Source organism: Nymphaea colorata, chromosome 7 (assembly GCF_008831285.2).
Source record: "Nymphaea colorata isolate Beijing-Zhang1983 chromosome 7, ASM883128v2, whole genome shotgun sequence".
In the NCBI taxonomy this organism is placed as follows: Eukaryota; Viridiplantae; Streptophyta; class Magnoliopsida; order Nymphaeales; family Nymphaeaceae; genus Nymphaea; species Nymphaea colorata.
The window spans coordinates 20,778,932-20,801,886 of NC_045144.1; the positions used below are offsets into that span (position 1 = coordinate 20,778,932).

At 38.6% G+C, this 22,955-nt stretch overlaps 2 protein-coding genes across 3 annotated transcripts; both read left to right on the forward strand.

Annotated features, from left to right (window-relative positions):
• The first annotated feature begins 3,713 nt into the window (after positions 1 to 3,713).
• Positions 3,714 to 5,149, forward strand: LOC116257958 (chlorophyll a-b binding protein 5, chloroplastic). The gene is made up of 2 exons (XM_031634984.2): positions 3,714 to 3,947; positions 4,408 to 5,149. The coding sequence occupies exons 1-2, from the start codon at positions 3,805 to 3,807 to the stop codon at positions 5,057 to 5,059; spliced, it is 795 nt and encodes a 264-aa protein (XP_031490844.1). The 5' UTR covers positions 3,714 to 3,804; the 3' UTR covers positions 5,060 to 5,149.
• A 9,276-nt stretch (positions 5,150 to 14,425) lies between these two features.
• Positions 14,426 to 20,498, forward strand: LOC116257908 (uncharacterized). 2 transcript variants are annotated; one of them, XM_031634932.2, is made up of 7 exons: positions 14,426 to 14,722; positions 15,403 to 16,017; positions 16,357 to 16,586; positions 17,261 to 17,504; positions 17,968 to 18,053; positions 18,706 to 18,797; positions 19,543 to 20,498. In XM_031634932.2, the coding sequence occupies exons 2-7, from the start codon at positions 15,913 to 15,915 to the stop codon at positions 19,767 to 19,769; spliced, it is 984 nt and encodes a 327-aa protein (XP_031490792.1). In that variant the 5' UTR covers positions 14,426 to 14,722; positions 15,403 to 15,912; the 3' UTR covers positions 19,770 to 20,498. The 2 variants fall into 2 exon arrangements, with proteins under 2 accessions (XP_031490792.1, XP_031490793.1); XM_031634933.2 differs by lacking the exon at positions 14,426 to 14,722 and adding an exon at positions 14,752 to 14,984.
• Positions 20,499 to 22,955: the final 2,457 nt, after the last annotated feature.

Genomic DNA, 22,955 nt, shown 5'->3' on the forward strand with positions numbered 1-22,955 from the left:
CATTGATCCTCTATGTTGGTAATGTTCCACATGGTGGATGAGAAGCACATGTTTGACATCTGAAAGCTGCCGAACGACTGGCCTTTGGAGGGGACAGGGAAGCTCATGTTTCACATATGAAAACCGACTGACTGATGGTCTTTGGAGGAGATGGTTGTGCTTTTGCTGCATGATTATACCAACACCTTTCTTCTGTATCCATCTTGTCTATTCAAGTACGTATAGGCCTATATGACTCAAGGGGGTCGGCATGAATGGCAATGTAATACCGCTGTCAAGAGATAGTCCATCTCCCATGGACGTCAACTTGTGCAGACTGAAGCCATGTGTATCAGGGGTTGTGGAGGTGCAACCACGGATTTGTCGACTCATCAAGCAAAGTAAATGCCTCTTGTCAAACTGCATGTGCGAAAAGTCTTTATTTATCCTCTACAAGCTCATGGACTGTAAGTGCTATTGTGGTTCCCTAAAAGCAGTGTAAAGATGAATAATTGCCTGTATAATGTTCAGGAAAATTCTATCTGGAAGAAAATGAAAATGGCTTGAGGAACAATGAACTCTTTTTCAGCAGCTGAATATGACAAAGAAGGGCGAAAAAAAAAAGCACAGGCGGCAAAGAAGAAAATCCCTTTCCTTTTAATGTTGCAATAACATAAATGCCTTCAGTTTACCAAATATATGACAAGTTGAGAAATTTCTGGGGTCCTTCATTATCTCTTTAAATGACTCCTCAATTTACTCGTACATAAATTCATACATAAAGCCACGAAAATTTCTTTTGAAAACTGTGATTCTATTATTTCAACAAAGTAAATTTACAATTTTACTTTTAATTGCCTTCATGGGAGACTAATTGAATGAATGCAAGAGCGGAAGCCATGTTTCATAATTGCAACAAGGAACCAAAGTCTTGGCACTTGTTTCTGGCTTGAGGCCACCATCTGGCCTCGGTTTATATGGCTCTTGTTGTTGTTGTCTTTGGCAAAATTTTTGCCTTTACCCTCGCCTGCCTCAAGTGATACATTGTTTCTGCTTGGGCAAGGAGAATTGTTGGCAAACTTGGTGAGTTGATTCGAGAATTGGTCGAGTTAGGCTCGAGATTATTCTTTCACTGGGGAATGAGTTAGGACCAAGGTCAATTAGCACCAAAACTTGAGAAACTCGACCAAGAATCAGCTGACTTGCTGGATTGGTGACTTTATAATTGCCCGAGTTTGGGTGCTAACTCTTTTAAGGTGTAAACATTTATCTTGATTTTTAAATTCTTAATAATCTTTTGTTTGTTTCCTTCTCTTATGAAAACTTTGATAAGTGACATAAAAGAAATACTATCCCAACCATTTGCAAATATATTTTCACAATTAATCTCCAAACATCTACTGACCGATGGAGAATCAGGTTGTTGGTACAACGAGTGAGACAGCGAGAGAGAGAGAGGAAAAGAGAGAAAGAGAGAGTTCTTGATAAATAAGTTAAGTTTTCTTAGATTCATGACCTTTTTTCTATGGTTAGAGTGGTTGACAAATCATAACCAAGATTAAGTTGCTCCATACTAAGTAGGAAGGCAATAGATTATATAACAAGATTATAATAAAAAGACACTAAAAAATTTCAACCAGACATGGCCAAGTCATCGAGTCAACTTACTGACTCAGCCATCCGCTTATCTGAGTTTGATTCCTGGTTTGCCAATTATGGCAAGGAGTTTCTGCAAGAGAGAGAGAGACAAGAACCGGTCTCAGCCTCATAATGACACGATCAACACTACTCCCAATACCATTAAGGTAGCACCTTCTGAAAATTGAACTGAGGACATGACCACAACAAGTTACCCAACCTGACCAGATGCACTACTCATAGAGAGAGAGAGAGAGAGAGAGAGAGAGAGGAGAAGAGGAGGGACAAGAACAGGTCCACTTGGGCTCATAATCAATACTACTCTTCAATACCATCAATGCCCCCAAGAATCAAACTGATTAGTGACTACAACAAGCTACCCAACCTGACTGGTTGCACTACTCATCAACAGAGAGAGAGAGAGAGAGAGAGAGAGAGAGAGAGAGAGAGAGAGAGAGAGATCTAATCCGTTTAAAAACATTATGAATTGGGATTTACTTGACGTTTCAAAGTTGGGAACATGGACGTAGAATTATGTGGTTCGTCCGATAACAAATGTCACTGTTTGTGGCACTCCTTAGCTCGACCACACATAGAGAGAGGAAGAGAGATAGCCAACTTGTCCCCAAAAACTCAACGCCACGACAATTAAACTGCTGACAGACCCTTTATTGTCCATCAATCCGACCAGCTAGGCTAAGTTCGATAGATATATATATATATATATATATATATATATATATATATATAGATATATATATATATATATATATATATATATATATATATATATATAGAGAGAGAGAGAGAGAGAGAGAGAGTAAAAATCTCATGGTGAGCAGCTTGACTGGGTCATGTCAATCCACATTTCTGGTTTCTGTGGCTTTCCCAGCTCTCAAATGGAACCCTCAAGATATGTCCACCAGACTTGAAGATTCTCTGCACCATACAATCAATAATCTGCCAAATGAACAGAAACTCGTGAAAAATAATTGTTCTTTGGGCAAAAATTTGGTCACAATGAGTGGATACCATAAATGACGAAAAGAAAGCATAAAATATTTAGAAGAAAGGAAAAAAAAAAAAAACAAGTGGATGGTGTCTGAGTTTTATGTTCTGTAATAAGCGGAGAAAGGCGATAAATATATTTGTTCTAAAATTTTCGAAGAAAAATCAGGAAACTTAAATCCACTTAAATGTTTGGTAATAATTAAAAATATTCAACCTTTAAATATCGTTAAAAACATGTCTAAGTTCTATACTTGTCAACTCTAACGTCAATAAATTTATTTCAATGGACAAATTTAAGATAGTGGAAATTTACTGATATACCCAATTTTTATAAATCTACCTTGCACATCCTTCTCGCATTAATGAAAAGTTATTCACCGATCTAATTTTCACATTAAAAAAAAAACATGATTTAGATATAATTGGACAACACAAATGGATAGAATCCAACCATCTGTTCTGAATCCAATCTAAAAGTTTTGATCTGGATAAAAAAGATCCACCCACCACCCTAGAACTAGTCCCCTATCAGATCCCGTTTCTCACGGGCTAAGCAAAGGGAGGCCTGAATGGGCCCTGAATCTACTTCAATTTTTTTTTAAATTTACATTTAAATTTTAAAAAATTTCACTTGTTTTATATAAAAATTTTTGAACCGTAGTCAAAATTTAGAAACTTTAATTCACCATTCCTCATGAAGAATTTCTGACTCCGCCCTTGTTGTTTCTCACATACTCATTGGATCCATATCCACAATGATCCAGAAGAAAACAACGTTATGATATTGTACTGATCTATTTAAAAAATCAGGCAAAAAAAAAATGGCGATATTTTGAAGATAGATTCAGAAAGGTCCTGCAAGAAGAAATATCAGAACCATGTGGCTCTCAATGCTTCAAATTCTGGGCCACAAGAGCCACCAAAGCAAAAGCGGGCCCCGGCGAGATCCTCGAAGGCCAGGTGGCGCGCTGCCAGCCATCGAGCCTCATCCTAGAAGGGATCAATGGAGATCTCCATATCCAAATCCACCAATTGGCATCTTCACCTCTATCTTTCTTCTACACTCATCCAAGGCTCCATCAATAAAGGCAGAAGCTCACTCCCCTTCAAGGCAACTGGACAAAGAAGCCTCCCTCCTTACACTCTCAGAGACTTCCCAGCTCCCATCCAGTTCCAATGGCGACTTCCACGATCCACAGCTCGACTTTCGCCGGCCAAACTGTGCTCAAGCCCCAGAATGAGCTCGTCCGCAAGGTCGGCGTCTCCGGCGGCCGGATCTCCATGCGCCGGACCGTGAAAAGTACTCCCCAGAGTATCTGGTAGTGTTTTCTTCTTTCTTTGATTCAACTCTTTGTAGTTTCACTTCAAATCTCATGCCCCTCATTGCTGCCCTTCTAAAGAACATATCTCAAATATGAGAAGGAAAAAAGAAGAACCAGAACAACTCCAGCAGATTGATCACTTCACAGAGCTGAATGAAATGATCATGTTATGCGGGTGATTTCAAAAGATTTTTGTAGGTGGGATTCACTTTAAGTTATGGTTTTCGAAAACTGCATATTTGAGAACTGTGAATTTAAGATCTTGATGCAAGTTCATGATACGAATTTCAAAATTTTGTTGGAAATACAGAAGCCGAAATCTTTGGATTTAAGATTCCAAAATCTCACATCACCATGAATCTCATAACCGAGACAGTGATTCCACTCATGCACATGCACTCATACATACACAATATGCACCACATATAACATGTTTGTGTGTGTGTTTGAATTTCAGGTACGGACCAGACAGACCGAAATTCCTCGGCCCATTCTCCGAGCAAACGCCGTCATACCTGACCGGAGAATTCCCCGGCGACTACGGCTGGGACACCGCGGGGCTGTCGGCGGACCCAGAGACATTCGCCAAGAACCGGGAGCTGGAGGTCATACATGCAAGGTGGGCGATGCTGGGCGCGCTGGGGTGTGTGTTCCCAGAGATACTGGCTAAAAATGGGGTGAAGTTTGGGGAGGCAGTGTGGTTCAAGGCTGGAGCTCAGATCTTCTCTGAGGGTGGGCTTGACTACCTGGGCAACCCCAACCTGATCCATGCACAGAGCATACTGGCCATATGGGCTTGCCAGGTAGTGCTGATGGGCTTTGTTGAGGGCTACAGAGTAGGGGGTGGGCCTCTTGGGGAGGGCCTGGATGCCCTGTACCCGGGCGGCGCCTTTGACCCACTGGGCTTGGCCGATGACCCGGAGGCGTTTGCCGAGCTCAAGGTCAAGGAGCTCAAGAATGGCAGACTGGCCATGTTCTCCATGTTTGGCTTCTTCGTGCAGGCCATAGTCACCGGCAAGGGACCCATTGAGAACCTCTATGACCACTTGGCTGACCCAGCTACCAACAACGCCTGGGCCTATGCCACCAACTTTGTTCCGGGCAAGTGAGTGTAAAAATTACTTAGTTTCTCTCAGTCCCTTCATGTACTTCAATGCTGAGCTCTTGTCAATTAAATGAATTACTCTTCTTTTCTTGTTCCTCTCTCTCTCTCTCTCTCTCTGTGTGTGTGCGCGCACGCATGCACATGTTGGGGATGTAAGTTGCCTGGATTTTGGTTCGATCCAGCTTTTACCCATCGATCCAATGGACTTGGAGATCTTTTTTTGAAACTGCATCCAGTTTATGTATAATAAGGTTGAATCCTTTATTGGGTCTTATACCTGGTTTCATATGAGCCACATATAGGCTGCAATGGGCAGTTGCCCACACCAGCCCCGCAAATTTTCTTCATATGGGTGTTTTCGATCATTCATTTATTTTTATGTGTTGATTTCCCTTAAAATATGCCAACTTGTAAAATGTATCCTTCATATCAAAACTTAATAACTTACATTGACTTGTGAGAATGCATGTCCAGTCAAATTATGACTATAATTGGATTTGTTCTCGTTTAATAGATCGGACTAAGGTTGCATTTGATAGCCCCGGATCTAAGATTTTTTCCCACGAGGTCTTCATTTTTAGCAAGCAGCGGACCTCAAAATTTTCCAGTTTCTATTCCTCAAAAAGGGCTAAAATCTTTGCATCTAAGATCCGGCAAGGGGGGAAGGCTGGTGAAGGCTGGTGTTCTTATATATATATATATATATATATATATATATATATATATATATATATATAGAGAGAGAGAGAGAGAGAGAGAGAAAAAGAGAGAGAGAGGGGAGAAAAGGCCCGGCAAGGGTTTCGCCAGCCAAACCCTCGTCTGGCCGGAATTTAGAGAGAGAGAGAGAGAGAAAGATGGCCGAAATAGAAAATTTTAATTTGAGCCGATTAAAAAAATAAAAAAATAGTAGAAACTTGTTTAAATTTTTTAGAAAGCCCGTAAAGATTTTCAACAAAATCTGTGGACCACTCGACTCCTCCAAGAGAAAAAATCTGGGTTTCCTCTTTGTCCTCAGGTGACCTTTGGCTCTTCTCCTTTGGCCGATAAAGAAAAATATAAACGGGGGAGTAGACTCTAGACTCTATGATAAAGTCATATATGACCAAGTTATTTTTTTTTCCAATTTTATGACTCAGTTTTTGCGGCTATGATTTAAAGCATGGCCTCACATTTACTAACTTAAAAAATATGTGTCTCACTTTTTTTTTTATTGATAAAACGTGAAAAGGTAAAAAACTATATCTGTCAGATTGAAAGACCTTACAAATTTCAGATTTTTTAAGCTGAAAAGAAGATACATGGTTGAGGATATGAACAGAAGATTAAATAATTATTATTATATCAGCTGAACACAAAAAATATTTCATTTTACTGCCCAAAATAAACCCTCTTTTGAAGCCCATGTTGCACATCAATTGGCGGACCATTTATGCTTTATTATTAAAAAAATTGACATACAGAATGGATCTGAGTTTTGAAGGGACCAACTATCTATGCCCTTCAAGTCTATGTCAATCTGACCATTTCAAACAAAAGAAAATAAATCCGTATGAGTTTTTATGCTATGGAGACCAGCGGCTAGGTCTCGTGTTTGAGATCAGTCAGAAATTTTTTATGATGAGAATTGAATTAATGTTTTTAAATTTTGATAAGGGTCGAAATATCATTTTTCAAAATTTTCAAGTAAAATTTTTTAAAATTTAAATGTTATTTTTTTAAAAAAATTAAGAAGATCTTGGGATTGATGTGAATGCCGCGTATAAGAGACAAAAAAATTAAAGCAAATTGGGGAGAGGCAAACAAGTCAAATGTGAATTAAGATAGTGTGTGGAAAGTGGTAATATTATTTAATTTGGTAGTTTCTCAGAACCACCAACCTATCCGTTCAACACGTTTGGGTCGCCTGGATCTTCTTAAAAATGGTAAATTTCATTGATGGTCCACCTTTTGGTCACTATATCTGAAACGAGCTTCATACGTTTTAGATTTCCCGATCCAAACCTTTCTTTTTCATGGAAACTGCAAACGCAGATTTCAAGTAAATATCAAAACTTATTCACGGCTTTCAACTCGAGGTGATTAGAAATCCACGTTAGCGTGAAATCCATTGTTTGAGCGAACAACGGTAGGGATTTCCAATGCCCACCAGCTGGGGTCGATTTCAAATTCACTGCTTTGTCCAATCTGTGGTGGATGCAAACACGATGGATTTGAACCTTTGTGGCTCAAGAAATCCCACTTTCTCTCAATGCAAATAAATAAAGTAATGATTTAAGTATGTATGAATTTTAATCATAACATCAAATCCTTACTTTGATGAACCATGAATTTTATCATGAATCTTTTATCATATCGGTAAAAAAATGTCATATATCATTCTCATTATGTCAATTGAGACAACGACAACCGTAACACATTTTATGATGCTCATAAGAAATCAACAGTTATATATATATATATATATATTGAAAACTAGACACTTTGATTTTAATGTTTGAAATGTTTTTTCCATACTCCAAATGACTTTAAGGGGTTGTTGAAGTATTTAAACATTTTTTTTTTGAGGCAGATTCATGAAACAATAATAATGTGCTGTTATTGTTGTCAAACAGCCCTTGAAGATCAAGTGCAAATCATTTTCTTTACAAAATGAATGCATATATTCTAAACTTGTATGACGCATGGAAGGGCCAAGTTCAAAATAATTCAATTTTCAAAATAAATGCAAATATGTTAGACTTTTATGCTGCATTAATTTAAGCAAGGGATTTCAGGTAGTCCAAAAATGGGGCTCATATTTTTTTTCTCTTTTTTTATTGAAGGCCGTTTTCTAGACAGCTGCATGCCATGGGAACCCTGGTTGAATTTGGTTTTTTCAAAAAACTTAAAATCTTTTACTCAGCATTATCCATAACACTTTCTATCTGCCATTTTTCTGAATTTTCAAAGATAGTAGCCCCTTGGTTAGGACTTGTCCTTATTAATAGTGGGGGTTGTATTGCCTACCAAAGTGATGTGACAAATCACACTCCATTTGCTGACAGAAAAGACTTTTTCTTCATAAAAAGTCAAAAGTTTGCTGACCTGAAATGGAAAAAGAGCAAAAATCCAACCATCATTTAGCTAAAATCTTGGTATCCTATATGCTATGTTTATTTCATGAATATCATAAAGGGGCCTGTTTTTCCATTTAAAAAAAAAACCAGACCCCTGGTTTTAGGGCCCTTTGACTCTTTCTTGGTTATTTATGCTTTGTTTGATGCACAGATTTTACTGTGCATTGCAGAAACTTGTTGTTTTTATACAGCTTTTCATACTCAAATCAAACACGGAAAAAAAGTTACTGTGTCAAATTCAATAGATCAAGGTAATTTTACTTAAACACGGAAAAAAAGTTACCGTGTCAAATTTAATAAATCAAGGTAATTTTACCCTAGAAAAAATTCGGACTTTTTTCCATCAACTTTTTCTATGGTAATTTTATTGTTCATCAAACGGAATCTTAGTGAAAAAAATTACATCAAGGCAACGACACTTTCACAAAGCTCTAAGGTGGTGCGTGATAAACTACGTTTTTTAAAAAATAAGAAGAATTGTTTTTAAAAGGGATTGAATAACCTGCCCTCTTCCCCAGATTATTTATAAAAAAAAAGTGAGTTTTAGGTGTGTCATCAAAAACACAAACCAATTTTTAAAAAATGATTAAAAAACTATTTTTCATAAAACCAATTATTTCAAAACAGTTTTTTACGAGGGTGTCATATGAGCATGTGGATGACACTTTTGAAGTGTTTGGATGTCATCAAAACCCTCAGTTTTGACAAAATCGGGTTTTGGGAAGAATTTATCTAAAATTCAAATGATTCAAAAGCCCAGTTTTGAGTGTATCATCTAAACAACTAAACAAGGGTTTTAAAAACTAGCTAAGTTTTCGTCAAACTGGGTTACACAAGATGTCATGCAAACACCCCCCAAGTTTACTCGCTTACCTTCGCTATACATTAATTTAGAAAAAAAACATAAAGTTTCCAGAATAAGTGCTTTAACTTCATCACAATCTTCCATCTACAATTTATCTACTTACTATTTTAGCTTGTGCATAGTTTTCATTCTTCGCAATAAAAACCTAGCAAATGGACTCAACCATTTAAAACAATTCATTGTTGTTGGGTGGATAAAAGAGTATTTCATTTTATCATTTACCAAGAGAGCCGAAGCTTCCACCCTAGGATACCAGGGATATTTTTCCGTTATGCTTTAATTTGGATATTGATTCCTCCTTTTACAGCACAAAAAGTTGATGTTCCGTAAAGACCGACTAGTTACCAGCCTTGCCTCATTCGTTGGGACAACCCGTTCGAGGATTTTAAAATAGTTTGTGAACTTCGATAGATAATATATTTCTTTGACGTGGGTCAGGTCGCTTATCTCAGTCACGTAAATATAAATGAACAAACAAGTGGTGCCGTATGCAACCGGGATAGAAGGAGGGTTGACTTGAATTCAAACCTCATTGTGACCACTTGCGGAACTTGTATGGTTGATGACTTCACAACCAAGAAGAACGAATATATATATATATATAAAAGCAAGATTTATAAAGACAGTTTTTGGACATTACTGGTGACAATCGATGGTGGAAGGAAAACAAAAGCAATTATTTAATGAGAAAACTAAGTGGATTCCATTCACCTCAATGATATCTAGGTGGTTGGTGCAAATGTTAGAAATATCGTGTCTTGAATGCTGACGAAAAGGATACATGTAAATTGAAGAGAGAGTCATGGAGGTCGAACCAGGCCGATGTGCGCCTCATGATCTTGACTTACATAAGAGGGTCTCTGATGCATGAGATTCAATGGCGGAATCACATATAGGCTGGTGTGGGCAGTTGCCCACACCAGCTTCTCCATTTTCTTTCAATTTTACACTAATTCTCTCTTTTTTTTTTTTACATTAAAATCATTTAATATTTCTAATTGCTTCCGACAAAAATCCTCGTTCCACTCTTGTTTCTAGTAACCCAAAAACAAAACATTTCTCCAATCTCTCTCTCTCTCTCTCTATATATATATATATATATATATATATATATATATATATATATATATATATATATATACCCAAAAAAATACGCCAGTGGTAACCCAAAAACAAAACGTTTTTCTAATTCATATATATATATATATATATATATATATATATATATATATATGTAAGATTTAGCAAGCCTTTCGTTTTTTTTAAAAAAAAATCGCCTTTTTGTAAGGTAATAAAGAAAAAATAATTCAGGAAAGCTTTTGTCAAGTTTGTTATTCCGGAGCATACGATAAGTGATCCCTAGAATTTTTCACAGAAACGAAACTGAAGAGGAAAGTTTTTCCCTCAATCAAACATCCCATCGAACGTAGATTTTCCCTATTAGCTGACAGACAGAAAAGGCGATTTGATAGAATTCTGGATTTCAAAGGGCGATTTTTTTCTCCCACCCCACCCGAAATGTTCTTCGGAAATAAATGCCGCATTCACCGTCAAAACCAAGAAACGTGACGCCTTTGGAAATGGTCCCGGTTCCAAGTTGTTGACAATCTTGCTCTTATCCGTTCCTTTAGCACCATAAAGAAATTAACAGATAATGAGGGGACCTCAAAGGATAAAGTCAAAAAGGTGGGGTTGGTAAAGAAGTGATAACGTGTCCCCGTCAGATTTTAATATTTCGGACGTCAAGTCCGTGTCCAGTTCTTGCCGTCTTGTAAAAGTTAAAAAAAAAAAAAATTCTCAAACAGAGCCGACATTGTTAACTATTTGCACGACGCGGCACAAAGTTTTACCTCATATTGTTGTCCTCGATCGGCGACAAAAGAAACCTTGTGACTTGACTCACTTAGGGTAGGCAGCTAGATCTACGTCATAAATTTTAAATTAAATTATTTTTTATGAATGATTCGGTACTATCAATAATTTATTTTTGTTTAATAAACTTATCAAAAAATTATTGATGTAAATTAATGTTTCACTTCATAATTTGTATTTGTTTCATAAATCTATTCCAAAACTTATTTGCTTTAATCTTTGAATTATGAAACAATTAGAGCAATATATATAAGAAGTGGCGCACATGAAGCAGATTAGAAAATCTTTGTCGCATGAGCTAGACTACAATTTTAAAATTTTAACAAGAGCCAAAATAATTTTTTTAAATTATATATATATATTAATTAAATTTATATTTTTAAAATTTTTAAAATATAATGAATGTCATGAAATGTTAAATGTGATGGTCCAAATATATAAGTTAACGTTCACTGTAGTTGACATGAAGCGGTCAGGCGTGACAACGTCTGCCGGCCACCGTCTGATTGGAAGCCAATCAACGGCAGATCAGTTTCTTTGCAGCAGCCAACAGAAGGGGATATATTTTCTAAATTTTTTATTTGAGATATTTGCTTCTGTTTTTTTTTTAATGTATATAGTAATATTGTTTGTCAATTCATGCCCTAATATTATAAGTATTAATTTTCATCATGTATTGGAAATTTAAAAAAAGCACGTCTTAAAGTATTTTAAGCAAAATGCGAACCTTTTAATGTGTTTATAAGGATTCATTAGATAGAAATCATGTTTTAGTTCAAATCATTTTTGTAAAAGTAATTGATTTTTATACAATTAAAATTTTAATGCTATAAGAGCCGTTCATTTTTTGACTATTTAAATAAGAAAACGGCTAACTTAATATATATTGCTCATCAAATCACTCTTAAATCATATCTATAAGATCATTTTTAAAAACCTAATAATTAATTTTAATAACTTTGGTTTTTACCGTTGCAAGTGATCACATTGTGAAGGGCAATGTGGATGCGGAATCTCTTACGAAACTAGGAGGATGCAAGCGGACATTGTGAGCAAGTACCCAACCCATTGGGTCCGCACTTGATGTTACAGTGCTTTATGAATCTACTTAATCTATCATTAAGGTAGACATCATGAAACATTATGCTGTTGTTTTTATTATCATTAAGAAGTCGTTTGGTAGTATGGACACTACAGCAACCAAACTACCTATTATAGAGTATTCTGACTGCCAAACGACCATTAAAAGTTTGATTATTAAAATAACACAATTAAAACCTAAGAAAGCAATCGACTCTTCTTTACCAAATCACTCTGCACATGAATTCTATAGCTTTTGACATTAGAGCATATTTTAATTTTATTTATCGTAAGCGTTTATATATGCATAATATAATTGAATATTTTTGCAGGTGTTTCATGAATCTGATTTAATTTTTGTGGCACAAACCTAATAATGTTCCTCTTACCAAACAGCCCCTTAACTCAATAGGTTTTGTTACTTACTGGGCAATGTGAAAGTCAAAATCATAGTAATTCATCCCTAGGGTCAATGAATGCATTGGCTTGCACAACTGGAGACTCCCGTCGCCACGGCCCCAGCTGGTATGCCAAGACCTCCAAGGGAGTCTATATAATTATAGGTGAGCAAGTGGTTCATCGGTACTGCACAGAATGGGGCCTAAACGCCTTAAAATTTCTCTTGTTTTCGGGATCTTGAGGTCATTGGCATTAGTGATGGCTGTAGTGTACCTTTCAAATTTTATGTCGCACCCTACCACATTAAAATATAAAAGTATAGTGTTTATGGGAATTGAGCTAGAGACCTGCTTTTTTGCAGACCCTAACTAACTAGCCGCCCACCACAAATGAAATTTGTGTAATTGTATTTATAAAAAATAACTTATAACAATGAAAGACACATACATATTTGAAAAGACTTATCACCAACACCATGCGTTGATCTTTACCATTAGGAACTTGTGAATAAAACAGAAGGCCATGTTTTTCAACTTGTGGAGAAATAACTATGAATGTGGAAAGTTCAAACATTATCTCTATTGTCATATATATGTATAATAAGATCGATATGTTGAAAGAAATTGATAATGTTTTTCATTTGGTTATATACCGAAAGTGGAGATCATATCCGTTCAAATTGTTTTTGTAAGAAACAGATCCCGCTATATCTTTTGATTATAGTACGCTATATAAGTTTTCATAATGATTATATATATATATATATATATTGAATGAAAACGGTAGTTTTTTAGAGTTACCTCACCATCTAATATTCAGTATGATAGATAAAAAAAATTGAATGGAGACTCTAGCTTTTTAGAGTTTTCCAAGCATTTAATATACATCATATGATTCATATGATAAATAGTTAAGAGAAAAATTAAAAGAAAAATTGATGAATATTTTCGTTATATAATATTAGTTTACACTTTTTTCTTTTTGTGCTTTATTTCAAACATACATATGCTATACAACCTTATTTAAATGGCTTCTCTACATAACCAACACACATATATATATATATATATATGTGTGTGTGTGTTTTTACAAATTTTTCTTGCTATGAGGTTAATCGAGTTTGAACAAGGTGAACTTATCTCGACTCATTTACTTAAGCATTCATTTTTTAATTTAAACTTGACTCGTTTACTAAGCAAAAGAAGGTCGAGACTAGCTTATATGAGTCGAGCTCTGGTTACTCGACTCGTTGAAACAGTGCATAGGCAATTAGGGCTGCAGAACAAGCTGAGCCAACTCATGCTCGACTCGAACTCACTTAAAAAAACTCGGCTCATGCTCGGCTCATGCTCGACTCATTTATAAATGAGCCGAGTTCGAACATACAAAGATATTCAAAACAATAAACGAGTTGAGTTCGAGTTTTAGGAACTCAACTCGTTTATACTCTACTCGACTTGCAAACCGGTACTTTATATAATATTGCAAAACTAGTTTCTCAAGTGACACGAACAAGTTGCACAAGTTAATGCTTCTACGAGTTAACACGTAAACGAGTTAAATGGGTTAAACGAGTCGAGTTCGAACTCGATTTTATTTGGTCAAGTCAAGCTCGAACTTGCTATAAGGAATTCGAGTCAAGTTCAAGCCGAACTTGAGCTCGAGTTTTTTGGGCCGAGTCGAACTCGAGCTCTATTCGGCTGGTGTGCAACCCTACGGACGGTTCCTTCAAATAAAGCACCAAAATGAAAATCATATTAAAATCACAAGTTATTTTCAAAATATTTTGTGCATGAATTTGTCAATTTTTGAAAGCTTAGGATTGCTGAGCGAAAAGAAGCTATTTCTTCGCGTTAACAAGGCGCTGCTCTCCGCTTTATCCCTTTTCCGTTTTCGAACGGACAGATTTGCCGTAGAAGGAGATCCAACGATCAGAAATCAGTGGCTTGTCGCCGCGTGGGGCCCGCCGGACGCCAACCAGAATTATGCCCTGGGACTGAGCTGAGCTTCTTCGGCTTCACGCCCCGTCCCACCGGACGTCGTCCTCGACTGGCCCGCCACTTGTCCCTCCTTCTTTGTCCTCCCCGAACGCGACGACTCGTTCCTTCGTCGCTTCCCTTCACTGTCATTTGCGGCGGCTCGAGGGAGAGGTGTACACCCTCCACCCTCGTCTGATCAATGGCGACTCCATCATCTGAGCTCTGAGCTAAGCTTGCTCTGAAACAATGGAGGAATCCAATGGCGATCGGAGAGAAGGAGCAACGAGAGTCTTCGTCTTCCTGTCAGTGAATCATTCGGGATGAAGAAGGTTTAGGGTTCCCGCGTCAGAGGCGAGGTGAGTGCGACTCGGTTTTCCGAGCGTATCGCATTTCTGATGTTCCTTTTTCTCCTTTTGGAGATTCGGTTGCTCTTCTTTTCCGTGGAGGAGCGGTGAATCCGGAGGCTGCGAGACGGAGATTCCACGCCGTCGTCTCGGCGGAGGGCGTCTTCGTTTCTGGGCTCGGATTTGTCAACGGGAAGGAAGGGGAAACCGTTGATTTTTGGGAATTGAACGGGCCGATTCTTCGGCTTTTTGGCCTTTTATTTATTTGTTGAAGGTAACGATTCCGTCTCCATTTTTAGACATCGGTTCTTTTCCAGTGTGCCGTGATATGGCGGTTGAGGAGTCTTTTCTTTTTCCCCTCTTTTTTTTATCTTTCGTTCGTTTTTCCTCTTTTTCTTCGATTTTGGCTCTCCGATGTACGGAGGGAGGTGCCTGTATTGTCCTTTTCTAGATGCGGATTTTTTTATTCAAGAAAGCTGGAAGCTTTGATTTCGTCCATCGCTGGTTTTTGAACTGGCCTTTAAAAGTGTGCTCCCTCTCTTCCCCTGTGCCCAGTCGTGGGACATTTTGGGAGTCCTAGAAGCCTTGAAGAGTTCAAGACTCTCCCTCTCTTTCTCTCTCTGTCTCTGTTTTATGAAGCAACAAGACGATCGATCGATGCTCCTGGGTTCTAAAATTTGAAGGTTTTTCAGGGAGTCGGAGGCTGGAGACGGGTTTTTTTCCCGCGGGGCACGAGCCTTGGTCTGTGCTGCGGAGACTATTAATATTTCCTAGCGGAGTTCTGTGGTGCAGATGAAGAGCGGTTAAGAATTGAGAGACAAATTCCGACGTGAAAGCGACGTCGACGCGTTGAAGGAGCGGTTCTCGACCTTCTGTCATTGCGAGGGTTAGAAATCTCATACGACAAGCTTTCCTTCTAGCGGTGGAGTGACGCCGATCTCCAGCGCAGAGAAGCCTTAGCAGGGAAGAGAGGCGATTTTCTCGGTTCCCTTCGCTGATTTTTCGGTTTCGGTGGACAACTCGTCGAGTGGTTGGTGGGACAAATCTGCGTTGTTTTCTGCTGCCGGATCAATACCGGATAAAGCGAGACATCGGGATAATTTTTAGCCTGCCTTCTTGTTTTCCCACGACCAAATTCGATCTTCCTCTGTTCTTCCCTCTGAGCACGCTGAAAGGGACTTAGACGAAGATAGTGACGGAGAATGTCAGGCAAGCGTGAGCTACTCCATCAGGCGATTCCCGAGTCGAATCTGGAACGCTTTCTGGACTGCACGACGCCGGCAGTGCCGGCCATACCTCTCGAAAAGGTATGAGGCTAGTCCTTTTCTTCTTCTTCTTCTTCTTCTTCTTCCTCTTCTTCTTCTTCTTTCCTTTAAATCTACCAAGGATTATGTGAATTCTTTCATTTGAATCCAGAGCAACTAAAGATTAAATAAGTTGATTAAGAGTTGTCTGACCCTCTACCCAGTATAAAATTACTTTTATAAAGTCAAATTAAAATAATTAACTCAATCCAGTTTACTAATTCATTGCAACTTCAATTGGGAAAATCGATTCCAGCGAGTTAACAGCAATTTAACTTAAGGTGAAGTATACCCGAGACTGCTTGGGGAATCATTCATTTTTGGTGGGTTGTGTTTGAACAGGGTTGGGAGGAAAGCATGGCGTGGGAGCCACTGGAGGAAATGCCCACGCAGTTCTTCAGGCTATGCGACCTCTGGAAATGCTTCGATGAATGGAGCGCATATGGCGCGGCAGTGCCCGTTCTGGTAAACGGCGGGAAGGAGAGGGTGGTCCAGTACTTCGTCCCCTACCTCTCCGCCCTTCAGATTTACACTACTGCTCCCCACAAGGCCCTCCTTCCCGACCCACTCAGGTCTCTATCTTTCTCTGTGTGTGTGTACATATATATATATATATATATATGCACGCCGGGATTCTGTCCCATCTTTCTGAAGAGTATGTGTTGTGCATGTAAAACATTGAGTTCTTTAGTGGACCCCTTGGTCCCCGTCTGAGCTGCCCTTACTGTTCTTAGACAGTGATGGATAGCTTTACCTTACTGATCCTGTTAGACCCACCAGAGATATTGTTGCCCTCTAGAAAGGGCTGACCGTCTCCATGAATGTCAGTGAAACAAATCTCATAATCTTGGACAAATTTAGATGGTAAATAGTAGTAACTTATACTGTGGCACTCTAGGGGATCCCACATCGACTGCTGGCAACAAAGTTTGTGCAGTTACACTTCAGGAGTCAGTTTTCAGTTCCTGAAAAATGTAATTTTGATGATCAAAATTCAGAAATCAGCTCAGGCCGATTTCATAGACTGAAAGTTTGGTTATTTAGAAATTTTCGAAGCTTTCTGACTGAATCTTCCTTGTATATCCAACAAAGCAACGAAATGTTTAATTTTTATGTTTTGGAGGAGTATTGAATAATTAGTCGGAATCTGGATTGGCCATGACCATACCCATCGTTGGTGGGCGTTTGATGAGTGGTCTCTCCTTGGTATTCATGATTCATTTTCTTTCTTTTCCCCCTTTTTCAGCGGCGACTTCAGCGATTCCGAGACGTCGAGGGCTGAGGAGATGAGTGACTCGGATTGCTCTCACTCGATCAGCTTCAGCAGCAGCAGCGGCAGCGAGAAGGCCGAGTCGTGGGACTGTGGGTCCAACGGTTCGGCCGGAGAGCAGGAGAGCACCTGGTGTCGCCCGCGAGATCGCCTGGGCCACCTCTACCTCGACTACTTCGAGCACGCGCCCCCTCACGCTAGAGTGCCGCTCATGGAGAAGGTATTAATTCTATCTGCTCCTTGCCGGCGATCCGCGTTTGAGATTCTCATTAGATAGTTGGAATTGGATGGTCACAGACAAATCCAATTCTTATCCTGAATCTTGCTTTTCTTCCACCTGTATCAAATGTGGACTCTGCATCTTTCATATGTATCTGATTTCCAGGTATTAAAGTGTGATGGCTAAGCTTGTCTGCCCGTTAAGAGTCCGAGCAGCGTTATGAGCCCCTCATCTCTTTTAGAGGCTTGTCTGTATTGTTATAGTATACTGACAACTATAGATGAAAAGCAAGCAACTTTGCAACGTGAAAGGGGAACTATGATCCTCACTACTTTCCTGATCTTCATTCTACTGCCTTTTAAATGTTTAAAACCAATCCTTTGACCGTCGAAGGACCCGAGTGTTGTTTGATGTCCTTCTCAAGATTTAACTCTTTTTTTTTTCTTCTTTTGGCAACTCGCAGATCAATCAGTTGAGTCGAGAGTACCCGGAGCTCAACAGCTTGAGGAGCATTGACCTTTCTGCAGCGAGCTGGATGTCTGTTGCATGGTAAGCTGGCAGCCTGGCACATGACATCAGCCTTATCTCTTTGATTTACAATAAAGATTGATGGCGATGCCCAACCCAGAAACTCTTCTTTAAATCATGGTTATATATATATATATATATATATATATATATATATATATATATATATATATATATATATATATTCTGACTGGTCTGCTTTGGGTTGTCTTTGGCCGTCCTGCCACTTGGGCCTCCTCCACAGCCAAATTGGTGGCCCCTTGTATATTGTGGTAGCTGATATATTTGTGCCAGAAAACAAGGGCCCTCTTATGCTACGATGCTCACAACACAAGGTGTGCGGGGCTCACCAGGAGGGGAGACGTAACACACGAGAATGGGCATCAAACATGGCTCCGTATATAAATCCAGATGCCAAATTATAAAAGAAATGCACATAATGTAACATTATTATATAAGTAGTCAACTGCCAATATGTCCTACTCATATCATCCCCTCCAAACACGCGCCAACATGATAGAGTGGTGGTGAAGAACTGTGAGGATCTAAAGCGGATTCTTGTCCACGAATCGAAGTTCCCGTCACTAATGGCGGTCGTTTGTTGTTCGTCGTGGTGATGCTTAGCGTTGCGCTCTTTTGACTGAAGGCACAGTCTTCCTTGTGTTTGGTGCAGGTATCCTATCTACCACATCCCGGCGAGTCGCACGGCGCGAGATCTCTCGGCGTCGTTCCTCACTTACCATACGCTTTCTTTCTCTTTTCAAGGCAAGCCTCTTGTCCCTTCCCATTGTGTATTTTTCTAATCGAGGTAGAGAGTTGCGGATACTCTTCCTTATCATCACTGAGGAATGAGAAGCAAGTCCCGTAAAAGGAAGTGGTTTAGTTTAGAAGAAAGAGCATTTTTTTCAAAAATATGTAAAAAGAGTCAAAGAGCAAAACTTTTTGTAAAAAGAAGAAAGCGGGACTCACCACCTTAGTGAAAGGTTTTCTTTGCCGAAAGGTAAAAATTTGCCTAGCGTCAAAGTAAAAATTACTTGAACCCAAGGTCTTTGATAACTCCGAAAAAACGTCCACAGTGAAATTTTAACCATTCATAGGTCTTGAAATCAACCAAAAAAAAATTGACTATTTTCATGTTCTATAGACAAAAAGAGAGAGAAGTAAAGAAAGTTGTGCCTCAAAAGGACCAAGTTTCTCCCCTGAAATTGTACCCGGCAATAGGCTAAATGAAGTTTGAACAGCTTGTGGGGTTGTTTTGGGAGTTCTGATAAGGTACAAACTACAATATGCTCCTGTATATAATTTTTGAGGAGGTGTGTTTGAAGTATATTTGGTTGCAGAAGTTTTTTTTTAAAAAAATCTGTACCATTTTATCTCGCCTTTATTTTTCTCGACAAAATCTTAGGAATTCTTTAACATACAGATGAAGCTGCTCTGTTTCTTGCCATTCAATTTTCCACGTATCAGTATTTGATCATCTGCTTTCTTGTTTCTGATACGTCGGATGCAGACATGGAAGACGGGACTGTGTTGTCGTCCGATGCCAAGTCCTCCTCGCCGATCAGATTGCCGCCGTTCGGGATAGCCACGTACAAGCTACATGGAGAGGTGTGGCTGTCAGGCGGGCCATGGGACCAGCACCGCCTTTACTCCCTCTGGACCTCCGCCTTGTCCTGGCTCGCCCAGTTGCAGCTCACCCACCCTGACTTCCGCTTCTTCCTCAGCCACAAAGACTAACTCCCACCTCTCCGCCAAAAACAAATCTCCCATGGCCGCGCTGGTATATGGTCCCCGTTATCGCTTGGCCATGGCTTTGTTGGAATATCTATTTTCATTCTCTGTCATGATCACACCCAGAGACTAGCTCCTCCCTCCCCACCAAAAACAAATGTCTCATGAGAGCCATGGCCCTCGTTCTCTCCGTCTCTCTCTCTATTGTGTGTCTTCACGTGACAGATCCTGGTAAGAGAGCTCTGCTGTATATGTCAGGACTCACATGGCGTCCATGGAGATATTATGCTCTCTTGTTGATGTCCTGGCCGCTACTGAAATTAGTTTAATGGGGAGAGACAGGCGGGGACAAGAAGTTGCCGACGTTCTTGTGGGGTGTTTTGCTTCTGTTTCCTTACATGGTTGCTGTTAAAAAAAGGGTGCTGTACATTTTTCCTTTTTTTCTGGGTGGGAACAAAAGAGGACCAGGGACAGGGATGGAGGAGAAGTTCCGGATGGCTTTGTGCTTGAAAAAAGTCTCTGGTGTAGCGGTGCTCTCTATTTTGGACCCTCCTTTGCTTTAAAACGTGGTTCTGTACCGTGTACTTGAAGCTGGAGCGCCTAGCTTTCTGTTTCCTCCTTCCCCTTCTTGAGATATGGCGAGGTTTTTTGGAGGGAATTGTGTATAGTCACGAGATGGGACCAATCTGAACATAGCATGTTTTATGTTGAAAATGTAGTTCTTAGTGAGTGCAATGCTCTGTTTCCCCTCTCTCTCTCTCTTATTGGAAATGTGTTTATTGCTTTACTAAAACAGTTGTGGGAAAGGAGCATTGCCTTCAACCATAATTGAAAGGAAGATATATATATATATATATATATGAGAAGGGGTAGTCATGCACACAGTTCGGATTTGGGCAGGATTTAGCTCTTAACTGAGTTTGACTTGATGGGATTGTGCGTAGTGAGTTCTTGATGACTCGAGTTTGGACTTTACAAAACTAAATTCGAATCTGAGTGGCATAAGATTCCACAGTTTAGGTGTATTCTGAGTTGAAATTTTATGAGAGCTCATAGGATATTGGATTCAGATTTTGATTCAGCTGCTATGAAACTGTATTCAGAATTCAAATCTAAATAGAACTCAGATCCAATATCTTTGTTAGATTTGACTAACAAATTTAAAATCTGTTTAAAATGTAGGTTTTTAGTTCGATTCTTGTGGGCATTATGCTTCTGCATCTTAAGTGATGCAACATGACACCTGCGTTGAAGGGTGCACTGATGTTATTGTTGGTGTCAATAGATCCAATTCAAATCAGATGTAAGTTTTACCATATCTGTTTTTATCTATATGTTCAGATTCAAATTCGGAGGCAATTTGCTATACCATATTTTAATCTGAATTTATAACCCAAATCCAGCTTTTAAATTAACATCTTAATCCGAAGTTTACACCAAATCCAAGCCACGTTATAGACATTGAGTATAGGATATTTATTGAAAACTATATCTGATTTGGATCTGATTCCAGTCAATATTTGCTTAAATCCGAATTCAACTTTCTTGTTATGTCATTTTTGTATCCGAATCTGATCGGAATTGTTAACCGGATATCATTTCTTTTTCATATCCAATTTTTTATGCGGTTCATTAGGATATTGGATCTATTTACATCCCAATTCATGGTGTTGAAGAGAAAATGTTAACATTGCCAAAATCAGCCTTCTAATCAAATTGGTGGTAGATTTGATTGACAGGCAGATCCAAGAGCAGCAGATTTTGTACAATATTATTAAAGAGGTTGTCCCCTTTCATAATTTATTTTTTATATTTTCCTTTTTTTTCTGAAAATATGTGTATTAACATATTTTGCCACCCCATCATTTCTCAGTCTTGAGTTTCTCCTTGGATTTATCCTCTCAGTGAAACTTTCTCCGTGTAAAGCAACAAGAGAAAAAATTAGGTAGCCAAACAGATTTCCAAGAACATTTTTCAAGCCTAACTTTTCATTTTCTTTTTTTCAGAATTGAATCCTGCCTTCAGTTAAGGTGGTGTTTTCATATTCCTGGTTAATCTGAAAACCATGCTGTGTGAAATCCACTGTTTTAACAAACATGGGATCTCAGCAGGATCAGATCTTAGATTCATGTTTTCATGGATCTGAGATCCATGCTAATGGGATTTGAAAGCCAAGGCTGTCAAACACCACCAAAAGTAATTATGACATTCATGAATGTGTAAGATTTTTTTATCTGAAAAACTTTTGCTTCAAAATTCAGATTATTTTAAACGGGAAAATTTGGGTGTTTTGCTTTGAATTTGCTTACAATTAGTTCCAACATGTCACATGGGTGCGTGTGCTGGTGCCCATGCCGGTGCTGGTGCGTGATGAGGCAAGTTCCCAAAAGAATTGTGTGTATATATATATATATATATATATATATATATATATATATATATATATATATATATATATATATATATATATATATATATAAAATTTTATTTGTCAATATTTTTAAACTTTTTTTTATCAAGGTTACCTTAATTTTATACAAAATTTAAAGTTTTATTAAATAAAAATAGGGGAGGAGAGAGAAAAGAAGGAAAAAAGAAGAGGGAAACATAAAAAAAAAAATGAAAAAAAAAAACAAGAGATAAGAAGAACAGGTGCAGTCAGCAGCACATGATTCGGTTTGACAGAGTTGGGTGCCATGTCAGGCTGCAACCCCAGCCGAGTCAACGAGGGTGCGCCATCATATTTGACGCACCCGTGTGACTTAGGTTCTAACCCTATTTTCAAATAACCAGATGTGGCACTACCTACAAGCTATATGCCAAATAAAACCATTCACACCACTTATTCTGTCTTTCCTTTCAAGTCAGGTAGTTTATTACATATTTGTGTTAACCCTGATTTAGATTTCTAATCCAAATTCGACAACGAGTTGCCTTGTCATGATCAAAGACAAATTAAACAAATCTATTCAAGGCAGGCACTCTAAACACCTGTAGTGTTCTATCCACTCTCACCTTGCTCGAAACATGTAGTTTTTTGCAATGTAGCTTGTAAGACAATGATTAATATCTAATTTCCGCGTCTTATCAACTTCTTCATCACCTTGGCTGCGGCTTCTTCTTGAATTAGCAATTTAGCAAGCTGGGGTTAGGCAGAACTGATTAATATCTAATTTCCACATCTTAAAAACT